The 25,897-nt window shown below is 42.8% G+C and overlaps 1 protein-coding gene across 4 annotated transcripts in view; it reads left to right on the plus strand.

Moving 5' to 3' along the window:
- The window catches only part of SEMA6A (semaphorin 6A), a 165,978-nt gene that overhangs the window by 87,682 nt on the left and 52,399 nt on the right, over positions 1-25,897 (plus strand). For all 4 annotated transcript variants that reach the window (XM_006134487.3, XM_006134489.3, XM_006134488.3 and 1 more), the window contains exons 4-11: positions 392-452; positions 3,995-4,057; positions 4,889-4,990; positions 10,942-11,032; positions 14,067-14,186; positions 15,676-15,764; positions 16,658-16,875; positions 20,843-20,974. In XM_006134487.3, coding sequence (XP_006134549.1) covers positions 392-452; positions 3,995-4,057; positions 4,889-4,990; positions 10,942-11,032; positions 14,067-14,186; positions 15,676-15,764; positions 16,658-16,875; positions 20,843-20,974 — 876 coding nt within the window. The remainder of the gene's footprint in view (positions 1-391; positions 453-3,994; positions 4,058-4,888; positions 4,991-10,941; positions 11,033-14,066; positions 14,187-15,675; positions 15,765-16,657; positions 16,876-20,842; positions 20,975-25,897) is intronic.

Below are 25,897 nucleotides of genomic sequence, written 5' to 3' on the forward strand. Positions count from 1 at the left end.
CTGAAGGACTAAGAATGGCATACTGAATAACATCCCAGAAAGCTGGTAAAGGTTGCCTAAGTAGGATTGCAGCTGATATAAAGATGCACAAAAACATATGCCCACCCCAGAGGATATAGAATTAGCCCCTTTTCCTAAACCTTGTTCATACAAGTAAGCTGTTACTAGGAAGAATCTTGAGTTGGGTTTTTTTTTGTTTGTTTTGTTTTGTTTTTAGAATTACTCTTCATATTGAAAAGCAAAAGACTTTATGTATTACAGCGCATTCTCAGAAAAAGCAATCCAATCAATCATTAATGTTCTCTTGTATAGTGTCTATTCTTTTTTTTTAATTGTATAAAATAAATTGACTACTGCTTTTGACTTTGCATTCATTTATATTTGTTTACAGGGACCATATTTATACTGTTGATATGGATACATCACATACAGAAGAAATTTATTTTAGTAAAGTAAGTTACTTTTTAATCATCCTGAAACCAAAGACACTAGAAAAAAACCCAGAATAAATATGAAGTGGATATTGTTTCAATCAGCTTACCAGCACTGCTGTAAAAACCGCATTAATCAAGTAAGGTGGAATTGCTAGCCATGTATGGGGAAAACTGGAATAACAGTCATGACCTCTATGAATTCCTGATAAGTGACTTAGGTCGCCTGATAAACAGCCAGTACTGAAATACATTGAGGTCCCTATAACCCATCAAACACCTATTCACTGATATTATGTAGCTTTCTATAATTACTATACTGTACCAATTAAGAGTACTAAAAATCATCATCAAAGGAATAGGACTACTTACGTATTTTTATATTATGGATGTAAAATCCTGTTCAACTAGTTAACCAATTAAACATTATGTTTAACCAGTTAACCAATGAAACGGGGCAAATAAGCAAGGGTAGGTTGCTATGGCCAGGCTGTAGTGATCCCCCCCCCCCCCCCCCCCCCTACAGATAGCAGCTGCTCTGGCTGGGCTGGAGTGTCCACTACCAGTGGCAGGCCCCTCAGGACTGGAATTTAACTAGTCACATCCCTATTTCATACACAAACTTTTAGTTGGTCATGCAAGTAAACAATAAATAAAATCTTATTATAATATCATGCTCTAGAGTGTTGTAAGAAAATCCACATTGCGTACATGGGAAATTTATATCCATAATGGGAATAGTTTTGCTTGCATTGCTCTCCTGTATATTAGCATGAATGTTGCTAGAAATAACCTCCAACGAACTTTATTATACTGATTGCATACTGCATATCCTACGTGCTATATGTGGTATTCATAGAACACAGGGGTGAATTTTAGCCCAGGAAAGGAAAAATGGATGTGTTAAATCCATGTTATGGATGAGCTTATGACAGGATAGTCATACTAAAATGATGTCACTGAGAAGCCGAGGAAACAAAAACTAGTGTTACATCCATGAAAAATGTTTTAGTGAAGGACTCTTAAGCTATGTCTACACTCGCAGCTTCTTGTGCAAATATGGCCGTTCTTGTGCAAGAATCCACAGAGCATCTACACTGCCCGCCCACTCTTGCGCAAGGAAATTTACAGTACGGCGTGGCAAGAGAGGGCTTCTTGGGCAAGAGCTATGCACTTTTTAAACAGGTATAAGCCCTCTTGCGCAGGAGCTCTTGCGCAAGAGGGCAGTGTGGACGCTCAGCAGCGATTTCTTGCGCAAGAAAGCCCTATGGCTAAAATGGCCATCGGCGCTTTCTTGCGCAAGAGAGCATCCATACTGCCATGGGAGCTCTTGAGCAAAAGCACAGCGCACACATGGCAGTGTGGATGTTTTCTTGCGCAAGACTTCTTGCACAAAAACCCTTGCACAAAATGTTCTTGCGCAAGAAGCCGCGAGTGTAGACAGCCTTAATGAATGAGCACTAACTCAATTCCTTCAGTGGAAATGTTGTCAGGTATAAAGGTGTTAGTATTTTAAAATAGGGAATTTTTAATGAAGTTTTACTATAATTATTCAAATCAACTACACTCACTCCATGGCCTAATTGATGACTATATGTGGAGTCAGGATCTTCAGGGTTTTTACCTTCCTCTGCAGTGAAATGTGGGGGCCATCTGCAGGGATCACTCAGGTGTATCACACTTAATTCCCTACCCTGGCATGGGGCCCTAGGGGCACTTCATCTCTCATGTCTCCCATTCGTTGCCTCGGGTACAACATATTCTAGTCTTTTGTGGGCTTTAATTTCTGTTGTTAGATTAAGATGTGGATGCTGAGGTGGTGTAGATGGCCTGTGATATACAGGCAGTCAGATTAGATGATTTGATGGTCCCTTCTGGCCTTAAACTCTGTAACTCTGTAACTTGGCCACTTGGAAGGCTTAAGATTTGCTCAATTCATAAGATGGTGTATGTAGATTCTAGTTCAGGGTTGGGCAAGATACAGCCCATGGGCTGGATCCAGCCCCCCAAGCTGTTTGATCTGGCCTGCAGCCTGCCCTGCTATGCCTCTGCCCCCAGGCCAATCAGGATCTTAGGGCAGGGGAGTTCATACCAGAAGGAACCGCCAGCTTTTCAGAATGGCTGGTGGTTCCCTCTGGGTGCCATGTGCCCCTGTCATGGCAGGGCTGGGAGCTGAAAGACTTTGTGTGCTCCCCTGCCTGTCAGGGGAGCGTGCGAAGTCTCCTTTCCTCTCTCACTCTCAGGGGCACATGGTGCCTAAGGGGAACTGCCCCTTCTGCCTAAGGTCCCACCCCTTCTGGGCAGAGCCAGCCTGGGACCACTTCCAAAATTGGTGAAGTGGCCTCCCTACAAAAATTATTGCCCACCCCTGTTCTAGTTCACAGAGGAATGAAAATGAAAATTGGGATTTACCTGTAATCATTCCAGAGGAACAATATTAGCAGATAAAACCTGTTGTATTTTGATATACAAAGGATCTCTGAGCCTGTTAGCTAATGTGTAGTTAAAGAGAATAATGTGAATTGGGTTTCCTTGTTCATCTGAATTAGACTGTGCCAATGTGTAAGCTTTGGCTTGATAACTAATGAGTTTATAGTCCATTTACAACAATTTGCTTTTTAAAAACAACATCAAATTAAAAGAAATGATGAGAAAATGGATATAACAAATGGATATAAACTGGCTAGTAGGAAGTTTAGACTTGAGATTAGATGAAGGTTTCTAACCATTAGAGGAGTGAGGTTCTGGAACAGCCTTCCAAGGGAAGTAGTGGGGGCAAAAGATCTATCTGGCTTCAAGATTAAACTGGATGGGTTTATGGAGGGGATGGTTTGATGAAATAACATGATTTTGGTAACTAATTGACCATTCATTATCAGTGGTAAATAAGTCAATGGAGGGATGATAGGAGTTACTCTAGAGAACTTTCTGGGTGTCTGGATGGTGAGTCTTGCCCACATGCTCAGGTTTAGCTGATCGCCATATTTGGGGTCAGGAAGGAATTTTCCTCCAGGGTAGATTGGCAGAGGCCCTGGAGGTTTTTCGCCTTCCTCTGTAGCATGGGGTACAGATCACAGCTGGAGGATTCTCTGCATCTTGGGGTCTTCGAAGTTTTTGAAGGCTTCAATATCTGAGATATAGGTGAGAGGATTATTCTAGGAGGGGGTGGGTGAGATTCTGTGGCCTGCACTGTGCAGGGGGTCAGACTAGATGATCATGATGGTCCCTTCTGACCTTAAAGTCTATGAGTCTATGAGAAAAGAAAAGAGTTTTTAAAAAGTGAATATATTTTTAAAAATTGACCAGTTGTTAAGTTCACATGTTTCTAGGTGTTAAAAGGTGAGATAGATTCTGGTTTAAAGAATAGATAGCAACAGAAAATTAAGTGAATGTTCTACATCACTGAACTTTCATTTTTATGGTGAATTAATAATGGAGAAAGGGTGCAGAAAGCTTTCAATAAATATATGTTCAGCAGCTAGTCTCCCCTAGGGAACTCTTACTTCTGAAATCAAATGCAACAACCTCTGGGCTCTAATTGATTTCTTTCTTGATCTTTGCAGAAACTGACATGGAAATCTAGACAGGGTGATGTAGACACATGCAGAATGAAGGGGAAACATAAGGTAGGCAATTTTCATTTCTCCTGAAGCTGCCACTTTAGTTTAGTTTCTTAACTATTATCTCAGACTGCTCTCTGTGATGCGGAATGGATCATGCCATTCACTTCTTTGTTAGTAATTGCTTTTTCCATCAACTTATTGAAGTCTTTAATTTGCAAAAATAGTTTGCTTTTAATGTGATGAAACATTACGACAGCAGCTGCAGTAACATCATGAAATACTTAGAAGCAGTGGGAATTACGGACATAGTGCTAGATGTACTGATATTGCTTAATGCAGCCTTGTATAGCTAAACACTGCTGTCCATTCTCCATTGGGAGTTTACTGAAAAAATCTCATAAAAAGCCTTAATACAAAGTGTGCATTTGTAGACGCAGAGGAACTGATTCTGGTGTAATTCCAATGTTACATTACTGCAAACTATGACTAACACTAGTCAAATCACATTCAGGCCCAGAATTTCTGGACCTGATTTCCATCAGTTTTACTCTAATGTATTCCATTGGATTAATTCATGATACTGTTGTCTTACAGCCATGTATCTGAAAGTTCCTCCATCTTGAGTAAAGCAACAAAATTCTTGAACAATAATGAAGTCCGACCTGTAATGTAAATAAAATGTCTTCACTTCCAAGCAACGGTGTTAAAACAAACAGAATGAAAATTCATGGTCTTGTTCACTGTCAGTTAAAACATTGTGGAACAAAAGCCCAGAATATCACAGTGTCTACTAGCCTGTTTCATTTTATCCCTGACAATAAAAAAAGTATGGCACAAGAATAAAGCCAAAGGATCTGTACTATAGTGGGTAAAATACTTATTATTTTTCCGCAGGACGAGTGTCATAATTTTATTAAGGTCCTCCTGAAACGAAATGATGATACCTTATTTATCTGTGGAACAAATGCCTTCAACCCTTCTTGCAGGAACTACAAGGTAAGTTTTGTGTTCAGGAGCTTGCAGCTTTGCTCTTAGAAATTTGACAATTTATTTTCACTGTGTGGTTGGCAGCATAAAAGGGGTCAGTATACGTTATATAGTTTATCCTCATTTATTTGACTTTTTCAGCATTGTACATGTGGAATCTTGACTGTGCTTCTGTAGTTTGCCTGCAACCCTTACACATCAAAGTATATTGCTACTTTATCTTATCCTTCACAGTTGTCTTGAACAATAACTTCTAACTGCAAAAACATGGACTAGTCCTCTGAATTTTCTTAAATAAAAAAGTTTATTAATGATACACCTCAAAGTACAGGCCTGTTGCTGAGAGTTCTCATCCATAAAACATTCTGAATCTTGACTATTGTGTTGTACCCAATGCCAAAGATGCTTGCCTAGACACTAATGGGCTTAGCATAATAGAAACTATGCATTTTTTTCTGTACTGTTATTTGGGGAACGCTATTAGTAGGGAACATGTGCAGGATGCTACACACTTCTTCATTCTGTGAAAGTGATTTCAGCAGCAGACTGCTCCAGGGAAATGCAGAGGAGGAGAAGAAATGGGGTATCTACAAGGTCAAAACTGCACACAGAAATTAGGAACAGGCTTCACTAAAGAGCTACCCAGCTGTCTGTTACTAAAGCATACGGTGGAGTTGAAGGTCTTGTGCTGGACTCCACAGAAATCTATGGGTATTTTTCCAGTTGCCTGAATGATAGCTCAGGGCCTTAGAACTCAGCCTAAGAGCTGAGCCTAACTCTTTTAGAATCTGCCTTTGTCACCAGCTGGATTCCTAACCCCCCTTTTTTGGGGGGGGAGGGGAGAAGATCCAGTTACTACTGATAAAAAGCATATACCTGCTCGCATAATAATCAATGGCAAACCTCTCATTACTTCAAGGTACAGAATCAGGCTGAGAGTTATTGTAAGAAGTGTCCTGAAAACGAACTTAAAATATAAACAGCCAGGAAAGCATCTTCAACATTGACACACAGTATGACCCTGCCTCTCACCATCCTTCCTCTGCCATGGTAGTTCAGCACCTGCAATAGCTTTAGCCTGGGAGGAACATCTGTGCATGTGCAGAGCAGCAGCATAGTCTTACCTATTGGTCTGGGAAAGAAACTTCTTCAGAGAGACATGCATTTCTAGTTAATTCTATTTTGCAGATTCCTGATAAATGGCGAATTGAAGTTAGACTAACTGGTCTGGTAAAAAAAAAAAGTGTTTTTTTTCTTCCCTTATCCCCAACCTCTGATCTGTGTCATGTAGCCAGGTTTCCTGTTTTCAATCCTAAATTTAGTTTGCTGTTTGTCATTGCTTGTTGTACAGTACAGTTAATGCCGGTGACAAATCCCAAAGAGTCACCTTGTTGAAAAGCTATTTCTTCATACGAATGCAGATTTTCTTGGCATCCTAATGTGAGGATCCTTTCTGCAGATGTTTCATTCCCCTTGATATATGGCCCATGCTGATTCCCTCACCTGTTACCATGCTCTGAGAGCCTGCACGGTGATGTCTCCTGGGGCCTATAGAAGGTCATTCTGATACAGGCACATACTTTCACTGACTGTATTTCAGGGATTTCAGATGGCATCAGGGCAATTGAGACATGCCAAACTGAAGATAAGGCCATCCCTCAGCATTGTAAAGTGAAAGTGAAGATGACCCTGGAATGCTGTGCTCCTTGGAGAGGGAAGGAGCTCCTGAGCATGGCTCATTTCCCTTCACCATCACTTGAAATGCTTTCCCATCCTAGAGTAAATGCAACTGCTTCCCTTCAGAAGGTCTTGACAGAAAAGACACATGGCAAGAAACAACTGATGGCAAAGCATCCATTGATTGACTTTGATTTCATTATATATGAGCTTAAAGTTGATTATGGTAGCATGATGGTGCTAGATGGGTTATTTTTCATGGTCTATGATTCTGAACTCTGCATTAGAGCTATACAGTCTGTACTGGTGAAGTAGTTAAATATACTAGAAGGATTTTGCTCCAACATAAAAGTTATTGATGTAACTTGAGCCTTTTTAATGGCTAATAATAAATGTATTGATTGCCAATTAATACTAATTAATGAGTGGGGTGGCGGGAAATAAGATTCTCATCCCAGAATCAAGCTCCACAGAATTAAAACTGACAAGTTCATATCTTAAAGAGCACCAGAGCCGGCCTTAGGCCGATTCACCCGATTCCCCTGAATCGGGCCCCACGCCTAAAGGGGTCCTGCGCTCTGAACCCAGAAGTGTGCCGGGCACCATGGGCGGCGAGTTAATATTCAGAGCTGAGGACCTTGCTCCAGCAATATTTGGAGCTTGGTCTCTCCCCTGGCTCTGCCTGGAGCAGTCTCCAGCCTCCACCTGCCAGCCCCCCTGTGCGTCCTCCCACCCGGCCCCAGAGAGTCCCCCTCGGCCCCATCCCATCCCATCCCTGCCGTGTGCGGCTTTCAGTGCAGCTCCCCCTTGTCAGCTGCTGCTGCTGTCGCTGCCATGCGCAGCGTTTGCAGGTGAGTGGGGAAGGACAACCGGGCGTGACGTGATGTCACGGGCCTGGGACTTTGAAACTACTCGGCCTAGCTGCGGGTTCAGAGTCCGGGGCCCGAGTGCAGACTCCGGCCCCCACAAAGTGGAAGGCAGAAGGTAGGGGAGGGAGTTGTGTGGAGCGGGGAGGGGCGGGAGAGGAAGGGGCTTGTGCGGAGGGGGAGGGGGAAGAAAGGGGAAGGCACCAAGGCACAGGGTGGAGGAGAGACAAATGCCAGGGGGCCAAGTGCAGACAATGAGGAAGAGGGCAGGAGGGGAGGTGTCAGTGGGAGGGGGGACAGGGTGATGCTGGGAGAGAAGAGGAGAGGGGAAGGGCATTGGGGGCTAGAAGGGGGAGGGAAAGACCCTGGGAGAAGGCTTGAAAAAAGGGGTGAGCATGGAGAAAGTCATGTGTGAGGGCACAGAGGGGCAGGAGGGGAATGGGGGCAGAGAGTGGTGAGGGGGTGGACATCAGGGAAAAAGAGAGCAAAGAGGGCAGGCACCAGGAGGATGCAGGGCTAAGGGATGGTGCAGGTGCCAGGGGATTATGGGGTGAAGCAGAAGGACAGACACTTGCAGGAGAGGGACCAGCATCAGAGGAGAGAGGCAGGAAAGGTGTATAGAGGAAGGTGTTAGAAGAGGGGATGAGGAGGGGTAGCTCACATGATCAGAGTGGAGCTATTGGAGGAGTGGGCATGGAGGAGAGAAGGGCTGGTAGAGGGGGGCAGATCACAGGAGGGCTGAGGGCAGTGAGAAGGGCAGCAGAGGAGGGTGAGGAGTTGGGGGCAGCAGGCACAAGGGGAGCTGATGGAGCAAGGGGAGGAGACATGGCAGCAGAGAGAAAAGGTAAAGGTTTATAAAATATTTATTAATAACTTGGGTGCCACAGTGGCACATACAAACAAGCCACATGAACTCAGTTCAGGTGTACAACACAAAATCCATTCTGCTCATGGGAGGAAAGTCTTAGGCTATGTCTACACTGGCGGCTTCTTGCGCAAGAACTCTTGCAAAACAGTTCTTGCGCAAGAACACGTCCACGCTACCATGTGCAAGCTGTGCTTTTGCGCAAGAGCAACCATGGCAGTGTGGATGCTCTCTTGCGCAAGAAATCTCCAATGGCCATTTTAGCCATAGGGGTTTCTTGCACAAGAAATCCCTGCAGAGGATCCACACAGCCCTCTTGCGCAAGAGAGTTTACGCCTGTTAGATAAGAGCGTAGCTCTTGTGCAAGACACTCTCTCTTACCATACCATATTGTAAATTTGCTTGCACAAGAGCAGGCAGGCAGTGTGGCAAGAAGCCATGAGTGTAAACATAGCCTTAGAGGGAACACTTCCCCCAGCCTCTCTGCCCCCGAGTTATTGTCACACACATTGGATTAATGCAATTGCAGGATAGTTGCATGAGGTGGATTTTGTGGGGGGCCAAACTAATCCCTGTTGGTAGGAGGATGGTGGGAAAAGTCCTTCGAGAGGGGTTACATGACACCTTTTACTTCTGGTCATGTGTCCATCTTGCCCCGAGCATGTCACCTCCACAGGTCTGGTTAACGGGGGTCAGGGAGTGTGGCTAATGGGGGTCGGGGCATGGTTAACGGGGATCAGAAAGGGTCGCTAATGGGGGTCGGGGTGTGGTTAACAGGGGCCAGTCGGTGTGGCTTATGGGGCACCTCCAAAATTTATAGAAATCTGCTGCCCCTCCCGGCCCTGGAGGAGGAGTGTGTCAGCTGCCTGTGCTGCAGGCGAGGGGGGTGTGGGTGTGGGTGGGTGGATTTTATACTGGGCTTTTTTTTTTTTTTTTGCTCAATCCAAAAAATCCGCCCCTCCCCCCCCCCCCACTTGAAACTGCTGCGGGCCGCACTTCCTAAAGCCGGCTCTGAAGAGGAGCTCAGGGTGATTAGCAAAGGCAGTCACACTGAGGATAAAGGAAAGCCTAGCTATCTTTTTTAAACAAACAATACAAACAAAAAAGCGCCAAACCACATCAATAAATAGGTATAATATACAATATTAGTGATGTCTTTGATGTCATTCCCTGCATTTGCTCATATTCTTATATTCAACCCTTCTGGGGACCTGGGGGTGAGAGACAAAGAATGAGCCTTGTCTCTGGCATGTCAACTGAATCCAGTGGTCCAGAACCTCAACACCCAAAGATCAGTGCTAGCTAACAATGAAGAGCTGAAGGATGGAAAGCTAGCCCCTGCAACGTGGTGGCTTAGTCTATTTAAGGACCTGGGTACTATCACAAATATTCACTCTGATGCCAACTTTCCATGTTTAAATCTAACTTACTAAGCCTCATAATATTGGGTGCAAGTATCCTATAGGTTAACATATTAATGCCATTTAGCTCTTTATCATATGCATTACCATTGCTCAAGCAAGTTAGTGGTTAGACCAGGCCCAGTATTCAGTGTTCCTACAGTTGCCTGGTATTGTTATATACCAGCTTCCTCTCTTGAGCAAGCTATTCCCGGTTCCCCAAAATCTGGGATAACTGTCAGTCCAATATTTCTATGCTAAGGATCATAGGCCTATTTTACTTTAATTTTCTTAAGCCAATGCTTTACAGAAAACAGGCCTGTAGGTTCCTTGCATTACTGAAAAATAAAATAAAAGGCTAAGCTAGCTCTACATTGCTGGATAATCTTACTAGTTGTAATATATTAATCTTAAACATGTGGGATCTGCACCTTTCCCTGTAGTTTACTAAAACCTCTTGAACTTGTGCATAAGGTTGAGCTGATTATTTGTATAATTACTGTACCTGATGGTGAATTAATTTCCCAGGGGTTACACTTAAGTCTAAGATTCTAGCCCTACCACACAGATTAATTCTTGCTTGATGGTAAGAGTGTTTCTGTATACCATAAGCTCAATCATTGCAGTAACACTTGGAAAGCCGACCTTTCCAAAGTGCACTCAGGAAAGAGAATAGCACAGTTTTGACTACCCAAAATAGTGTCCCAGTTTAAGAAGGGGGGCAAAAGGCACACATACAAAATTACCTTGTGCTTTCCTTCCTATTTGTCTGAGTTGCAGGCTATTGCTCTGGATAATAGCACTACTGTTGCATCATTTTGAGGATACTATTTGCATATTTTCCAGAACCACAGATCGCATAACCTATTACACTTCAACAGGAAGCTTATGCAGAGATAAAATATCAGCTGAAGACTTTTGTAAAATGTAGTGGGGATGAGAACAAGAAGCTTTAAAGATGTGTGACTTATTGGATGCTCTTTCCTAGATTGATTTTTTGTAATGTTATTATTTTGCATTGTTCTTAACTCTGAGCAGAACCGCTGCTACAAAAAAGGACCTTCTTCTCTGCCTGACATGAATAGTGCATAGGTTTTGTCTTGGTTTCTTTTCTGAATACATTCCTTTTTTTTTTTTTTTTTTTTCTTTCAGATGGATACATTGGATTTCCTAGGAGATGAGTTCAGTGGAATGGCCAGGTGCCCCTATGATGCAAAACATGCCAATGTTGCATTGTTTGCAGGTAAATAAAGAAAAATGAGACTATCTCACTCCTTCCCTTCTTGCAGGTCCTGCTTCCTATGATACAGTACCCATCCCCATAAAATGACACATTTAAAATGTGAGAGACAAGATGGGTGAGGTAATATCTTTTATTAGACTAACTTCTATTGGGGAGAGAGACAAGCTTTCTAGCTTGCACAGCTTCCTCAGGTCTCATTTAAAATGTGGCACAGTAAGTGAATAAAGACTCAAAATAGGGGCCATGAGGTATCATTAGTGCAGGAAACTTCTCAAGCTGCAGGATTAACTTCAATACTATAAACAACATTGTTTACAGCATGTTTTCTGATTCATGTTTACTGGATCCATGCTGATAGAAGTGAGATAAAAGAATGCCAGATCAGTGTGAGACAGAAATCCTGACCCTGTTCTGCTTCTATGAAAGCAAAGGACAAAACTCATATTGACTTTAGCAGGAACAGGCTATGACCCTATATTTGGTTAAAATTAAGGTATCTTTCATAAGGAAGGTCAGTTCAGAGATGTTTAAAAATATCTGTGAATGCACTCCTCTCTGCATCAACAAAGAAAGCAGAAGTGCTGTGTTTTTTTTAAAGTAGAAACATCTTGACAGATCACTCCCAGCTGTGGCAGGGGAAGGCGAGAAATCTGTTGGTTTAATAATGATTTATGCTGCATGTAACAGAATGCAGTTAACTAGTGTTTTTCACAGTAATTTAAAATGTGAGTGCATATTAATGGGGTTAATTTAAGCCAATGATTATACAATGATATTTTAGTACTTCTCCACTTTTACATATTTCTGATTATATTGTTTAATTATTGCACTTGTGTTAGTAAGAACCTTGGTGACCACATCTTTGGTTTGGCTGTAACATAGATGGTAAATTATGCTAGCCACATAGGAAAACATTAATACTCTTTTTGAGCAAGTATCTTGCTGTTACATAGAAAATGGTGATTAGATACTTACTCAAAAAGAAGTTAGAAATTCACTTGAGAACGCAGCAGTTCATAAGCAGATCAGCCACTAAATGGAGGTCATTGCTGTAACCAAGAAGACATAGTATCATCTACAGTGTCTGAATTGACATGCTGTCTTTTACAAATATGAGATTCTCTAGGAAGATGCAGCATGCCCTCACTTAGCATAGTATTAATAGTGCCATCTAATTTAAAAATACTAAGGAATAATTCATTAATTATAGTAAGGAGAAAATTAGAGAGATTTTTCTAGAGAATTAGAGAGATTTTTCTAGAAGTTGGAGAGTGGCCTTTTTTTTTTTTTTTCTGACTTCTCTTTTTACTCCAGAATAAGTTTAATGCTTCTGAGGAAGAGGGTTTTAAAGAAATAGCATCCACTAATATAAGTGTATTAGATAAGCAGGTGAAGTAAATTAGGCACCATTCCCACATCATAGGTGCATGTCACACATTCTTACAGTACACTTAAACTGGTTCCTAGGAGTAAGATACAGTGCACGTTATCACAAAAAATAGATAATTGAATAATGAGGTTCTGTGTATCTGAATGCCTCTCAGTGCAAGATGTACAGTTTGTCAAATAAATCGTTACAGAATAGATCAAGTAAACTCACCTAGCTTTAGTAAAAAGATTCTGTGGTTGATGGATTATAAAGTCTGATCCCCTAGGAAAACCTTTTGTTGTAGTCAGCATCTTAGGGAGCTAGCCCACCTGATTTATCTGCAGGATATTCTTATGTGTATAAGATCCTTTGTGCAGCTATTGTAGCTAGTGTGTGTGAAGCGTGATTGGTCACAAGACCTATTGGGATGAGGCAAGTATTAGTGTTAAGCTTTAACATCCACAGTTGAAAAGTTCAGCCTTTTAGTGTCTGCTTTTAAAACATTTATTTTTGCCTAAGAAAGTGGACCTGTTTTTAAACAGCCAAAATCTGATATTTGTTGTGTGGTGCAGAAGTTAGATTACTGCCCTCTAAATGAAAAGATTTAATCTGTTGGGTTTTTTTTAAATCTTGAGAGAACATGAAATGCTGTCTGTTTCTGTTAGTTGGAAATTATCAGAGGTAGGACAAAAGGGCTGAGAAATCTCTGAACAAGGGAACACCCATTTTGTCATATAAGTTCTAGCCTAATACCAGTGTAGATCCCAATGAGTAGTGCAGCTCATACCTACTTCATTTAAACACGACAAAGACTTGAGTTACTGGAGCTGCATAATGTTCTATTCTTTGTGCTACTATAAATTATCATGGATGAAAGACATTTCTTATAACCTAAAATAACCCTACAGTACTAGGAGCAGATTTTGCAGTTGCTATCAAATTAAACTTTGTTAGAGTTCCTGTTTAACTTGTTATGTTTTGCCTCATCTCTTGTCCTTTCTGTGCCCATTCTCAGCTCTCCTCCTCCTATGCTCCTTAAGAGGTAAACATGCCTACGCATAGATCGGATGCCCAAAAGGATAGGGAGCCTTCATCCCCTACATTAGTGTTTTTTCAGATGAGACCTTAAAGGAAGGGAGTTTTTTACACATGAAAGACCAAAAAGAAAAAAGGAAATAAGTGTCAATTAGCTAGCATGACAAAATCAAGGAAAAAGGCTCTCTAGAAGTATCTAGTTTGACAAACTTGTGAAAAACTAGTCTCTTGGTCTCCCTCGTATCCATTTATTTTGCTGGGATCTGTGGATAACAGCCCCATCTTTTCCTGCCACTATTCCAGTCACATTAGATTACCTAAGGTATTGTGGTAATGGAGTCAACAATGAAGCCGGGCAGGACATTTCAGTCTCAATTTATGTGATCTAGTAAACAGGACATTTTCTAGGAATACCCTTTTTTGCAGTGCACCCTTCTAAAATTGCCATTTCATTTTAAAAATGAATATTTCAGTATGCCTGTGATTCCAGTTATCCACTGAGAATTTTCATTCCCAAGAGATTGAGATGATTTCATTTGTCCCATCTCATATGATTGATGAAGGCAAATAATTATATTTCTCCCCCCCTCCCCCCGTCCTATTTTTTCTTTTTCCTTCCTACTCTGCAAGAGGGAAAGCTATATTCTGCCACAGTGACTGACTTCCTTGCAATAGATGCAGTAATTTACCGGAGCCTTGGAGACAGCCCAACCCTGAGGACAGTCAAACACGACTCAAAATGGTTAAAAGGTGAGTAGTTAAGAAAAAAAAGGAGTAGTATCTCTGATTAGAGTCTTGTATCGCTGACAGACCTTGCCACAGTTTCATTTCAGCAATGCTTTCCATCGGATAGAAGAAACTAAATTACATCTTTTACTACACTGATTTACTTACATTGTCCCCCCACTTCCCCTACCAGTTACTGGATACTGAAAGAAACTACAAGTGCCATCACAGCAAACTACATTTCCAAGCCTGAATCTTTCATTTTATAGCTATTGTGTAAAAAAGATGGAATTTTCAGAGCTGGGAGAGGAGACAAAGGTTCTTGGGCTGTGCCTAAACCAACTCCTTTCCTAGGATTGTGGTAGGTAATAATTAGGCTTTTATGAGATATAATTTGTTCTGCAACACTACGGTTGATCAGTATAAATACAATTCTTACACAAAGCCTTATTTTTGTAGTAGTATTTAGGTAATGTATGGCTTTGCTGCTGAATTAGGCAATTTCTAAATACCCTCTTTGTTAAGAGAGTTATTGCTTCACCTCACAAAGGCATCGTTAATGGTAGTGAGACAAGCTGAGGTATAAGGGCTTGGCTTGCATGCGAAAATGCAGAAGAAACCTGTGTGTGTGTGTGTGTGAGAGAGAGAGCCATATGTACTACTGCTATTGCTAAGTCTGGGGAATATCAGTTGCATGTTTTGTTGTTCTCTCCACACAGGAGATTTTGGCCATAAGGATCTACCCTTGCACTAGCTAGCTATGCCCATATTTGAAACTGTCACCATCCTCACCTTTCCCTATTCTCCTGCAGAAATCCACAGGGAGAGGTCATTTCATTGGCATGCATGCAAGTGCATAACTGCTTTTCATTGGTTCTCCACTGCATTGCCTTCAGCCACTGCCTCCAGTCAAAATTCATTGTTTCCTATGTGATAAGCCATTTTCTGGGTGAAAGGTTTGAAAACTGAGCTCTACCCCCTCTGCAAAACTAAAGGAAATTATATGCATTGTGTGCCTTGGGTAGACACATAATGTGCATTGTCCAGGAGGAGAGTAGAGCCATGTGCCCTGGCTGTTGGTTTCTCCCCAGGACATCCCAGAGTAGGGAGGTTGACCTGGAGGTGGGGAGGGCCGCATAGGCCTCCCACTGGCACTGCCTAGCCCAGGAACAATGGGGGCTGGCATCTGCTCCCGAAGGCAGGCTGAGGTGTCAGCTGCTGCCAGGCTAGTAGCCCCTCTGTGTTCATTCCCTCCTATCAGATCCCTTCCTTTCCATTTTATGAGAAACAATCAAATTCCAGGCACATCTCATTGTCCTGGCACAACCAAACCCTGACAAGGTTTTATGATGGGATAAGAGGAAGCTGCATCCCAAATTTGGTGGTCCTAGTTCCTATCATTTAGGAGGAGTTCTTCAACAAGCAGACTCACAAACAGACAGACAGACACACATTTTTAAAATATATCTATTATGTAATGTACTCTTCATCAGAATGTGTTGTTTGTTTACAGAACCTTACTTTGTCCAGGCAGTGGATTATGGTGACTACATCTACTTCTTCTTTCGGGAAATTGCAGTGGAGTACAACAGTATGGGAAAGGTAAGAAAATTGCCTTGAATTGTTTTGTAATATTCAGGGGAAAAAAACCCAAACCCTGCTCTAGGACCAGTGCTGTTAGGAATGACCTTGAAATGAGAACCATAAATCACAATGACAAGGTCATCGTTTTGAGAGGATCCTGCTGCTCAGGCCAAAAGGTTGGTTGGAGTGAAAGATTGCAGTGTCTGGATACACAACATGATGGTGGCAATATGTGCGGGAAGCTCTTTTATTTTCCTAACTCGGCAAAGTAAATGGCAAATTCACTTAATTCATCATATTAAATTGTAGTAGTTAAATTTTTACTTTAAAGAGGCCAGCTGTACTCAGGAGATGAGAATCAGGAGCATTAAGTAAACAAGGCAGGAATTTTGTTCTTTGCTATATTGTAAAGAACAATCGAACACTTACTGAATAACATTTTTTTATATTTCCACAAAAGGCTTCCGACTAAGCAGACAAAAAAGCTGACCAGGGTCACAAAGGTGCAGGATATGAATACAAGCCCAGTGAGGTTTGCATAGTTTTGAGTGGCGAAGATATGAGAACCAGAGGCTGGCAGCGTGGGTTGCAGGGATTGTGAATATAAAGTGCTTTTGTTTGGGGAAATAGAAAGCTAAGCAGCCTGTATGGAAATGAGTTTATATGGGCTGAGAACTGATCTGCGGGAGGATTTATGGTTGGGTATTAAATGCCACAGCCTTATCTTTTATAGCACACTCTTCCAAAGCTGAATTTTCCTTTGTTTTGGTTTGTCACCGATTATGGAAACATGGGATTAAATTAAGCACCTCACTGTGTCATTTTTATTTTTTTAAGGCAGGCTTCCAATAAAGTTTCTCTGATCAAAGACATATTTCATTTTCTCTTTTTTTTTCTTACCTTCGCTGCAGGTAGTTTTCCCACGAGTGGCTCAGGTTTGCAAGAATGATATGGGAGGATCTCAGAGAGTTCTGGAAAAACAGTGGACTTCCTTTCTCAAGGCTCGCCTGAACTGCTCAGTTCCTGGAGATTCACACTTCTATTTTAACATACTGCAGGCAGTTACAGATGTTATCCATATCAATGGCCATGATATTGTCTTGGCAACCTTCTCCACCCCCTATAACAGGTAACCAGTGCAATTGCCTTTTGGCTTATGCTTCCTATGTACCATGTGTTTGCCTTTTTATTGCAGTTTCTTTTTACACTTTAAAACAACAAGAAGCAGTAGCTACTAAAATATATTTTTTTATTTAGCATGTACATGTGGGTACTAATTTTCCATTTTTAAATACTCTGTTACTGTTTATTAAATTATATGACTTGTTTGAGGTGAGCTTTAAATCATGTTCTACATGGGCACCTGCATTAGGTTCATTGTCTTGTATGATGCAATAACTTTACATAGGAACAGGAAACTCTGCAATGTCCAGCTAGCAGAGTTTTGTGCTCTTTCTGTTGTCAGAGCATGATTGGACTCTCCCAGCTCTCTAAAAGAAGGTGTGGGTTCCAGCCTGGTTACCCCAGGTCCCTTAATATCCATACACATGTCCCTGGTCTGCCACCCCACCCCACCAACTCCTGCTAGCTTCTTGCAGTCTGTCTTCTTGAATGGCTGTGCTCTTCAGTTCTTGACCTAGTTGCCAACACACCCATAATAAATGGCTCCAAAGTGTGGAGAAGATACTAGTGGAAGTTAACAGAACCTCATGTTGTGTCAATTTCTGTATCTCTCACCATGAGTTTGCAAGGGAGAATCTGGAAGACTCCAGATCTCATTTCCTGATGTCCAGCCCTTTCTAAGTCAATGGAACAGCAACCCCCAGGTCTGGATGTTAGCAACTAGTCAACTATCTGATAAGCCTATGCTTATCCAATAGTCAAGTAGTGACTTGACTAATCACTTCCCCCCACCCTTGCTGCCTCTATCAGAGGCAGTGAGCGGTGGAGTGGGAAGCAGGAATCGGTGCTGGGGACAATTGGCTTAAAAGCACAGTCTCTGCGAGAGGCAGAGGAGGCAAAGGCGTAGTGGGGGATCAGACGCGAGCCAAGAATCAGCTGTCCTGGCTCGCATCTGGTCCCAGACGCCGCACTTCAGCCTTTTAAATGTATTAAGAGCTTGGCAGCGCAGTTTCCCCCCTTATCGACTAATCGACGGAAATTACATCAACTAGTCCATTAGTTGATTAAATGCAATTTAACATCTCTACCCCCAGGATGCTGTGTTAAAGACAATTCTGTAATGTGAGAGGAAAGCAGGGGGCATGGCCAAGTGAGAAGAGGTCTTCCCATCTCATGGGTGCAGAATCCCTCTCTGCACAGACCTGTCTTCCTATGTGTTTGTACAGAACCTGGCACAACAGAGACCTGTTCTTGTTAAGGGCACTGCCACAACACAAGAAATAAATAATAATGGGATCCATTGTTCTAACACCTGGATTTTATAGTTGAGTATATAAAGGCATCTGTTTAGCATTTGTTACCAGTATATATTATAACATGCTGTTCCATAAGTTATTAAAACACATAACTGCATCTAATTACTGAGGTCTCAGGAAAAGTTAAAAAAATGTTCTAATTAATGAAAATATGCTGCAGGGCCCCAGGGGTCTGTTTCTTTTTCCCTGTTATAAGGGACATTGGGGTTGCAACATGAACTTTATTCCTGGAGTTCATCTGCGCTGGTTGTACATTTCCCACTTATAGTCAAAGGGTGACCCCTCTGAGGTCAATGACAAAACTCCCACTGATTTAGAACGGGAGCAAACGCAGGCCTCCGATGTATAATTACTGCTTCTGACAACAAAATTGGAGTAGTCGCTGTGGAATAATTATGCCACAAATGCAGGACATGACTTCAAACAAAAACAAAGCAACAGGAGCAAATGACCCTGATTTCATAGAAATCACCTTAATAAAACAATAACCAATTTAAAAAATCAAAAGAAAGCCCTGGAGAGTGAGGTATGTCATTAGAATTGTCTCTAAATGGAAAGTTTTCCAATGGTTTCCATGCTGTGCTGTTGGTAATCATTAAGGTATCTACCACAATGACCGTGAGCCCTGAGACCCACCTCCCTGTAGCTGAAGCCTGGAGACTTGCCACCCTTCAGGGCAGAAGCCCTGAGCTCCCCTCTCTAGCCCAACATTCAAATCTCCCCCCCCCCCCCCCCCCCGGGGGTGGGGCTCTGGGAAATATTATATGAGACTTTAAGCCCCAGCAACCATCATGTAAAATGTAAAGCATTATTCCTGTGGGCATAGTCATTTTTGCAGGGGCAAAAGGGTGGTATATTCTGGCTGGAGACACTGCAAGAACAGTTCTGTGCGTGGAGTAGCTATAGCTAATTTCTTATCCATTGAGCTGGGTCTCGTAAAATGTCTTTGTTCACAGGAATTAGAAGGGGCAAGTAGGAAAGGAGTACTCACTCCCAGCCTAGAAATAGGTGATGGGAAGGGTCAAGCTGGTACTGGGGTTATGGGAAATATTGGATATGGATTGCTGTTCTCCCGCTGTGCTAGTAGGTGGCTAAGTGGCTCCCACTGCTGTGAACCTCAATAGCCAGATCTTTGGCCTGCCCATATCCATCTCCACCAGGATGTCTTCACTATGCAGGGAGTGCAGAGTTACACGCTGGAGGTGTTTTTGTTCTCCATACCAAACCTCCTGCAGTTAAATTGCTTTTGGCCCTTCGTTAGGAGCTTAATTCAGTAAAGTGCTGAACTCCTCCATCTCCAGTGGGATTTCACTGGGAACTGAAGGTACTCAGCACTTGCAGGGATTGCTCTTCTATTTTCAGGATTGAGCCCCAAATACTCAAGGCATCCCTCAGTTAGACTCTAAGGACCAAATTTATCCTGGTGTTGCTCCATCAAAGTTACCCCAAGATGAACTTGGTTCTTTCTCTTTAAAATATTTCAGAACGTAAACTCACATTAATAACCTTAGCACTTTGTCTACTTCCATGAGACAACCCAGCCTTTAGAGAGCTATCCAACTCCCTCTGTTTCAAATAGAGCTAGTGAGAGTCCCCTATTTGTTTCATTTGCTGACCTTTGGACGTTGCATTTTGAAATTAAAATGACAAACTCTCATTAATTTTAGAAAACTCTTTTCATATTAATGTATGTTCCCTCTCATAGTTTTCTTCCCACTTTCAAAGGCCAAGTGCAAAGTTATTTTCAGTGGTGTGTAACAGTCTACTAGCTAAAAAGCCTGATTATAACTCTTGGCCAACTGGTGCTCAGTATTTATCTGATCAAAATCAAGCAGCAGAAGTCAGACACAAATTCAAGAGTTCATGTGTAAACTGATAAATGAATAGTAGATAAATGAATAATTCATAACTTAAGTCATTGAGCAAGAGGAACCTCTAAACCCTGCTGGTAGTGTTTGTGTAAGGATGTAATTATATTTGGACATGGTTACTAGCCGGATACATGCTAATAATCAGAAAGCTTTAATTAAAATGTTTAGTGGCTATAAGCAATGTTGTATTAATTCCCTGCAAACTTTTTACAGTTGTTGAAGTTAACTGTGCGTCGGAAGTCAATAAAAATGTATAGGAAAACCTGATGGAGATCTGAACCTGAAAGCATGGGGTGGTACTGTTCAACTCTCAGGCTTAATGAGATCCTTCAGCACAGAGATGCATCAGCTCCAAATTCCAAATTATCTCCAGATTATATTTTTGGGGCCCAGCAAGAACTGTGAGAATCCAATATTGAGAGTGTATTATACATTACAGGAACTTGATTTTCAAAGTGCTGGACACTAAATTGGCTAGCCTGTGATGCTTCATACATCACCAATGGCAGGCATCATTTCCCAGATTCATTTCCCTCTTCACGATTACTGAAATTCATTCTTTCTATAGAGGCTTTTGAGGCAAGTTGTGCTGATAGGAATGGACTACCCATTGATACTTTTTTAAACTTTTCCATGGGGCAGACTTTTACTGTCAATACCCAGAGGTTAGAAAGTTCAGGAATGATTAGCCTGTGACAGGAAGACTTCTATGAAGCATGTTTTTCAGTCAAAATTTTATGCATAACTGCATAATGAGTAACAATTTCTGGGAAATGTCACGTTGCAGCATCCCGGGCTCTGCAGTTTGTGCCTATGACATGCTTGACATTGCCAATGTATTTACTGGGAGATTCAAAGAACAAAAGTCTCCAGATTCTACATGGACCCCAGTTCCTGATGAACGAGTGCCGAAACCCAGGTATGCATTGATATGCTGTGTAGTAATGAATTGTGTGTTGATGCACACACGTGTGACAGTTTGAGCAGCAATGTGAAATACAAATGTAATGGGAAATGCATATTTTAAGTGAAATAAGAATTCAGTCTGATTCTGATCTAAGTTATGGTGACATAAATCAGGAGTAGTCTGTTGAAGTCAGCTTTAATACAGGATAAGTCAGATCAGGATTTTACCCATTAGGTCAAAGTCAGGGGTTGCTTAAAGGCTGTGTAAGTGACACATTGTCAGGAAATGAATGGCACCAATTTGCCATTCATAGGGGAACATAACAAATATAATTAATGTGCCAAGTATGAGGAAATAAGGGGGAAGACGGAAAAGCAACTAACCAGAGAATGTTAGATAAAATAGGGGATCTGCTTTACTACCCATATTCATTGCTTCCCATATGTCCCCTTCCCTTAGAATGTTCATTGCACTCATTGTGTGGACCAAATGAATAACAGTTCAGTGCATGTTACATAACCTTGCTGCCTACACCCATTTTTTGACTCACTCAGTCACGCTCAGGGCAAGATTCCATTTAATAGTATACTGTTGTAAATCTGGAATAATTCTATATATGTCAACAGAGTTATACCACTGGCCCCAAATCCATAAGGCATTCCCCCACCACTGTTAATGTCATCATTTAATTTGCTCCTACATGGGGGTTGCACCCAGTTACACCAAGTCTGAATTTGGCCCATTATGTTTTAAACACTTAGGGTATGTCTACACTACAGCGCTAATTCGAACTAACTTAGCTCGAATTAGTTAATTTGAACTAAGCTAATTCGAACTAACGCATCCAGACTAAAAAACTAGTTCGAATTAGCATTTTGCTAATTCGAACTAGCATGTCCACACAGAGTGGACCCTGAACCAGGGTTAAGGATGGCTGGAAGCAGTGCCGGCAGGGCATCAGATGAGGACTTAGAGCGTGGAGCTGCTGTCTCAGGCTAGCCTAGGTGCTTAAAGGGATCCAACCCCCACCCCGGACAGACAGTTCTCAGGGTTCCCCGCTTGCAAAGCAATCCTGGCTTGGAGTGCCCAGAGTACCCACACTGGGCGCATCACAGCACTCGGCCATCAGACCGGCTGCACTTATCGCAGGCTGCCATCTGGGAAGAGGGGGCAATTGGGGGGCTGCAGGAGAGCTTCCACCCCCAGAAGCCCGCAGAGCCAGCCCAGTCCTCCCCATCGGGGGCTCATACCCCATTCCTCCCTCACCTCCTTCCACTTACTCCTCCCTAACCCCCCCCTTCCTGATGTACAAAATAAAGGACAATTGTGTTCAAAAATAGAATTTCTCTTTATTGAACAAAACTGGGGGAGACTGGGAAAAGGAGGTTGGAGAGGAAAAGAGAGAGGGTGGGAGAGGGGAGGGCAACTAAAATGATCAGGGGTTTGGAACAGGTCCCATATGAAGAGAGGCTAAAGAGACTGGGACTTTTCAGCTTAGAAAAGAGTAGATGGAGGGGGGATATGATAGAGGTCTATAAAAACATGAGTGGGGTGGAGAGGGTACATACAGAAAAGTTCTTCATTAGTTCCCATAATAGAAGGATTAAAGGACACCAAAGGAAAGGAATGGGTAGCAAGCTTCAAACTAATAACAGAAAGTTGTTCTTCACAAAGCAAAGAGTCAACCTGTGGAACTCCTTGCTGCAGGAGGCTGTGAAGGCTAGAATTAGAACAGAGTTTAAAGAGAAGTGAGATCAAGTCATGGAGGTTGGGTCCATGGAGTGGTATTAGCCAGGGAGTAGGAGTGGTGTCCCTGCCCGAAGTTTGTGGAAGGCTGGAGAGGGATGGCACGAGACAAATGGCTTGGTCACTGTCTTTTGTCCATCCACTCCAGGGCCCTAGGGTTGGCTGCTGTCGGCAGACAGGCTACTGGGCTAGATGGACCTTTGGTCTGACCCAGTACGGCCATTCTAAGCTCAGGGCTCAGGGTCGGGGGTCTCAGTGGACCACTTTGATTTTCATGCAAACCTGCTCCTGGGTGGCCAGGCTGGCAGCTCTCCTGCCCTAGACGGCCGCTTTCCTGTGCCTAGTGCGGAGGTCGTGGACGAGGTCCACGATGTCTGCACTAGCCCAGGCGGGTGCCCGCCTCTTGCGGTCCTGGGCAAGCTCCCGGGAGCCGCGAGCCTGGTCCTGGGAAGAGGGGGAGGGCTGGGGGGCATCGGGTGGCTGGCTCGATCCGTGCCAGGTGCAGAGTCTGCTGGCTGGGTGCTGGCAGGCTTGCACCTGGCACGGGCACCGTAGCCAGCCTTTGCCCCTTTAAGGGAGCCGGGGCCGGGAGGGGGGCAATAGAGTTTCCCTGGTGTTGGCCAGAGTGGCCACCAGGGAAAGCTGGGGAGGGCTAGCCTCCCACTAGTTCGAATTAAGGGGCTACACACCCCTTAATTCGAACTAGTAAGTTCGAACTAGGTTTAGTCCTCGTACAATGAGGTTTACCTAGTTCGAACTAAGCGCTCCGCTAGTTCGAATTAAGTTCGAACTAGCGGAGCGCTAGTGTAGCGCCTATCAAAGTTAATTCGAACTAACGTCCATTAGTTCGAATTAACTTTGTAGTGTAGACATACCCTCACTGAACTTACCATTTTGCTTTTATTACTAGGACTGAGATTTTCTATCTTCAACTTGATTTGTAAGTTGTTCCCTGGATAGGAAGCTTGAAATGACTCTGCAAGATCATTAAAGTCTCAGATGGGTAGTTGTGTTACAATGAGTAGTCCCTCTGGTACCTTAGAGACTAACCTTAGATATATAGAGAGAGAATCATGAGCTTTCGTGGGCAAAAACCCACTTCTTCAAATGAGATGATCTTGCGATCTCTTCACCATAGTGTCTCAGTACCTATGTTCCCCTCCCCCTCTATCCATTAGCTTAGCTAGCCTTCATGATACTATCTACTCACAGGAGTAGACAGTGAAGATTTTGTTACCACAGGGCATCTTTGTATTGCCAGCCATTGCACATTAACATACTAAGCTGCCTCTTTGGTTCAATGCAGCACAAGCACTCTAAGTTCATTTATTTGAAGTGTTCGTTCATATAAAGGATATTGCGGAGAGGTGCACCACTGTTAGATTTTATAAGTGAACATCCATTTCAGTGGTTATGTGGGGTCACACAGCAGATAAAGCTGCATCACAAGAATTGAGGCTGAGCCAGTATTTACCAAACAAATATGTCAAGCATTAATATTTTAATGCTTCTTTTGAGCCAATGCCAAACAACATGACCTCTGCCAAGGGATGAACTGGCAGAACGAATTCAGATATTTGGCCTCTGCAACTGATATTTAGCACTATTGATTAATTCTAAGTCACATTGAAGTCCATGAGAGCTGGGGGCACTAGGCTTCTCTAAAAAATAAGGTCACTTCTATTTAAGTGCTTAAATAAGGTTTCAATGTTAGGACCCTTATTTGAAAAGTTACCTAAATCTGGAGACTATATACTATGTAGGGCTAGTGTCATAGTGAAAATGGGTCTAATGCAACTGACTTCCATGGAGCTATTCATATATGTTCATAAAGAGTTGAGGGGACTTTTACTCTTTTGTTGTCCCATCGTACAGCAGCTGAAGAATTAAGTGGAAAGAGGAAGAGGCTGAGCAGTTCATTGCAGGAAGTAGTGATGAAAAAAACCTGATTTTGCTATGCTGCAGCTGGATTTGGCTTACCTTAAGCTGAGCTTGATGGCTCCACACTATGGGAGGCCAACGGGAGCATACATTCCCTCCAGCTTCCATTGCTCCTTGCAGAAGAAGGAGTACCAGACGCCATCAGGGGCTGCCCTGAGCATTTGATTTATGGGTCTACATTAGACCCACTAAATCGAACGCTATAAAATCAACCTCCAGAGGGTTGATCTTCTCTGCAGCGTAGACCTGCCCTGATTGCTCTGGTCAGGCTAAAATGTGAGATTATCTTAGGGGACAAGAGGACTTTTCGGGAATAAGATGAGCAAGTTTGCATTGCAATTATCCAAGAACACTCAGACTGCATCTCAGTCTAACTGCTGGGCAAATTCATTCATGCCAACAGTATTGGATGTCACTGTTCAGGCAACTACACCTGTATTCATCTCTATGGCGCATCAAGGGCCCGCACTCTCAGGTTTCCAGCTCCCTCACAGTTACCTCACTTGGGTGGAGCCCTCCCTCTTTCCAGACCAAGGTATCTTCATGCTGTCCAGTTCTCTGACTATACAGTGATTTTCCCAGGAAAACAGTCTGCCTCAACAGGCCTGCTTACTTCTCCTCTTGGGATGTGTCTAAACTACATGGATCCGTCGACGGAGCCATGTAAATTAGGCTGATCGGCAGAGGGAAATGAAGCCACAATTTAAATAATCGTGCCTTCATTTAAATTTAAATGGCTGCCGCACTCTGCCGACCAGCTGATGATCAGCTGTTTGTCAGCAGATCGGGGCAGTCTGGACGCGCCACAGTTCACACAGAAGCCTTTGTTGATCGGCGCAGGTAAACCTGGTTTTATGAGGCATACCTGTGCCCGTCAACAAAGGCTTCCTTGTCGACTGCGGCGCATCCAGACTGCCCGATTGCCGACAAACAGCTGATCAGCAGCTGGTCAGCAGAGCGCGGCAGCCATTTAAATTTAAGTGCCCTTGAAGTGTAATTGCCCAGCCCTGCCTATGCAGGCCTCTTTTATTCTTAAGGACAAAGCACTACAAAGGACACATACTAGAACAATAAATGAACCTACACTTATGCTAATAAGTTTACCAGATTTCATCCTGACCTTCAGATGAGGTCCAGGAGAAGCAGTGCTTCGTGCCCCCACCCCAGAGGTTTTCTTGTGGTTTTAGATGCAGATGTGGTCATCCCAGCTCAAAAAAGATATATTGAAATTGGGAGGCTATGAAGACC

This window comes from Pelodiscus sinensis, chromosome 6 (assembly GCF_049634645.1).
Source record: "Pelodiscus sinensis isolate JC-2024 chromosome 6, ASM4963464v1, whole genome shotgun sequence".
NCBI lineage: Eukaryota > Metazoa > Chordata > Testudines > Trionychidae > Pelodiscus > Pelodiscus sinensis.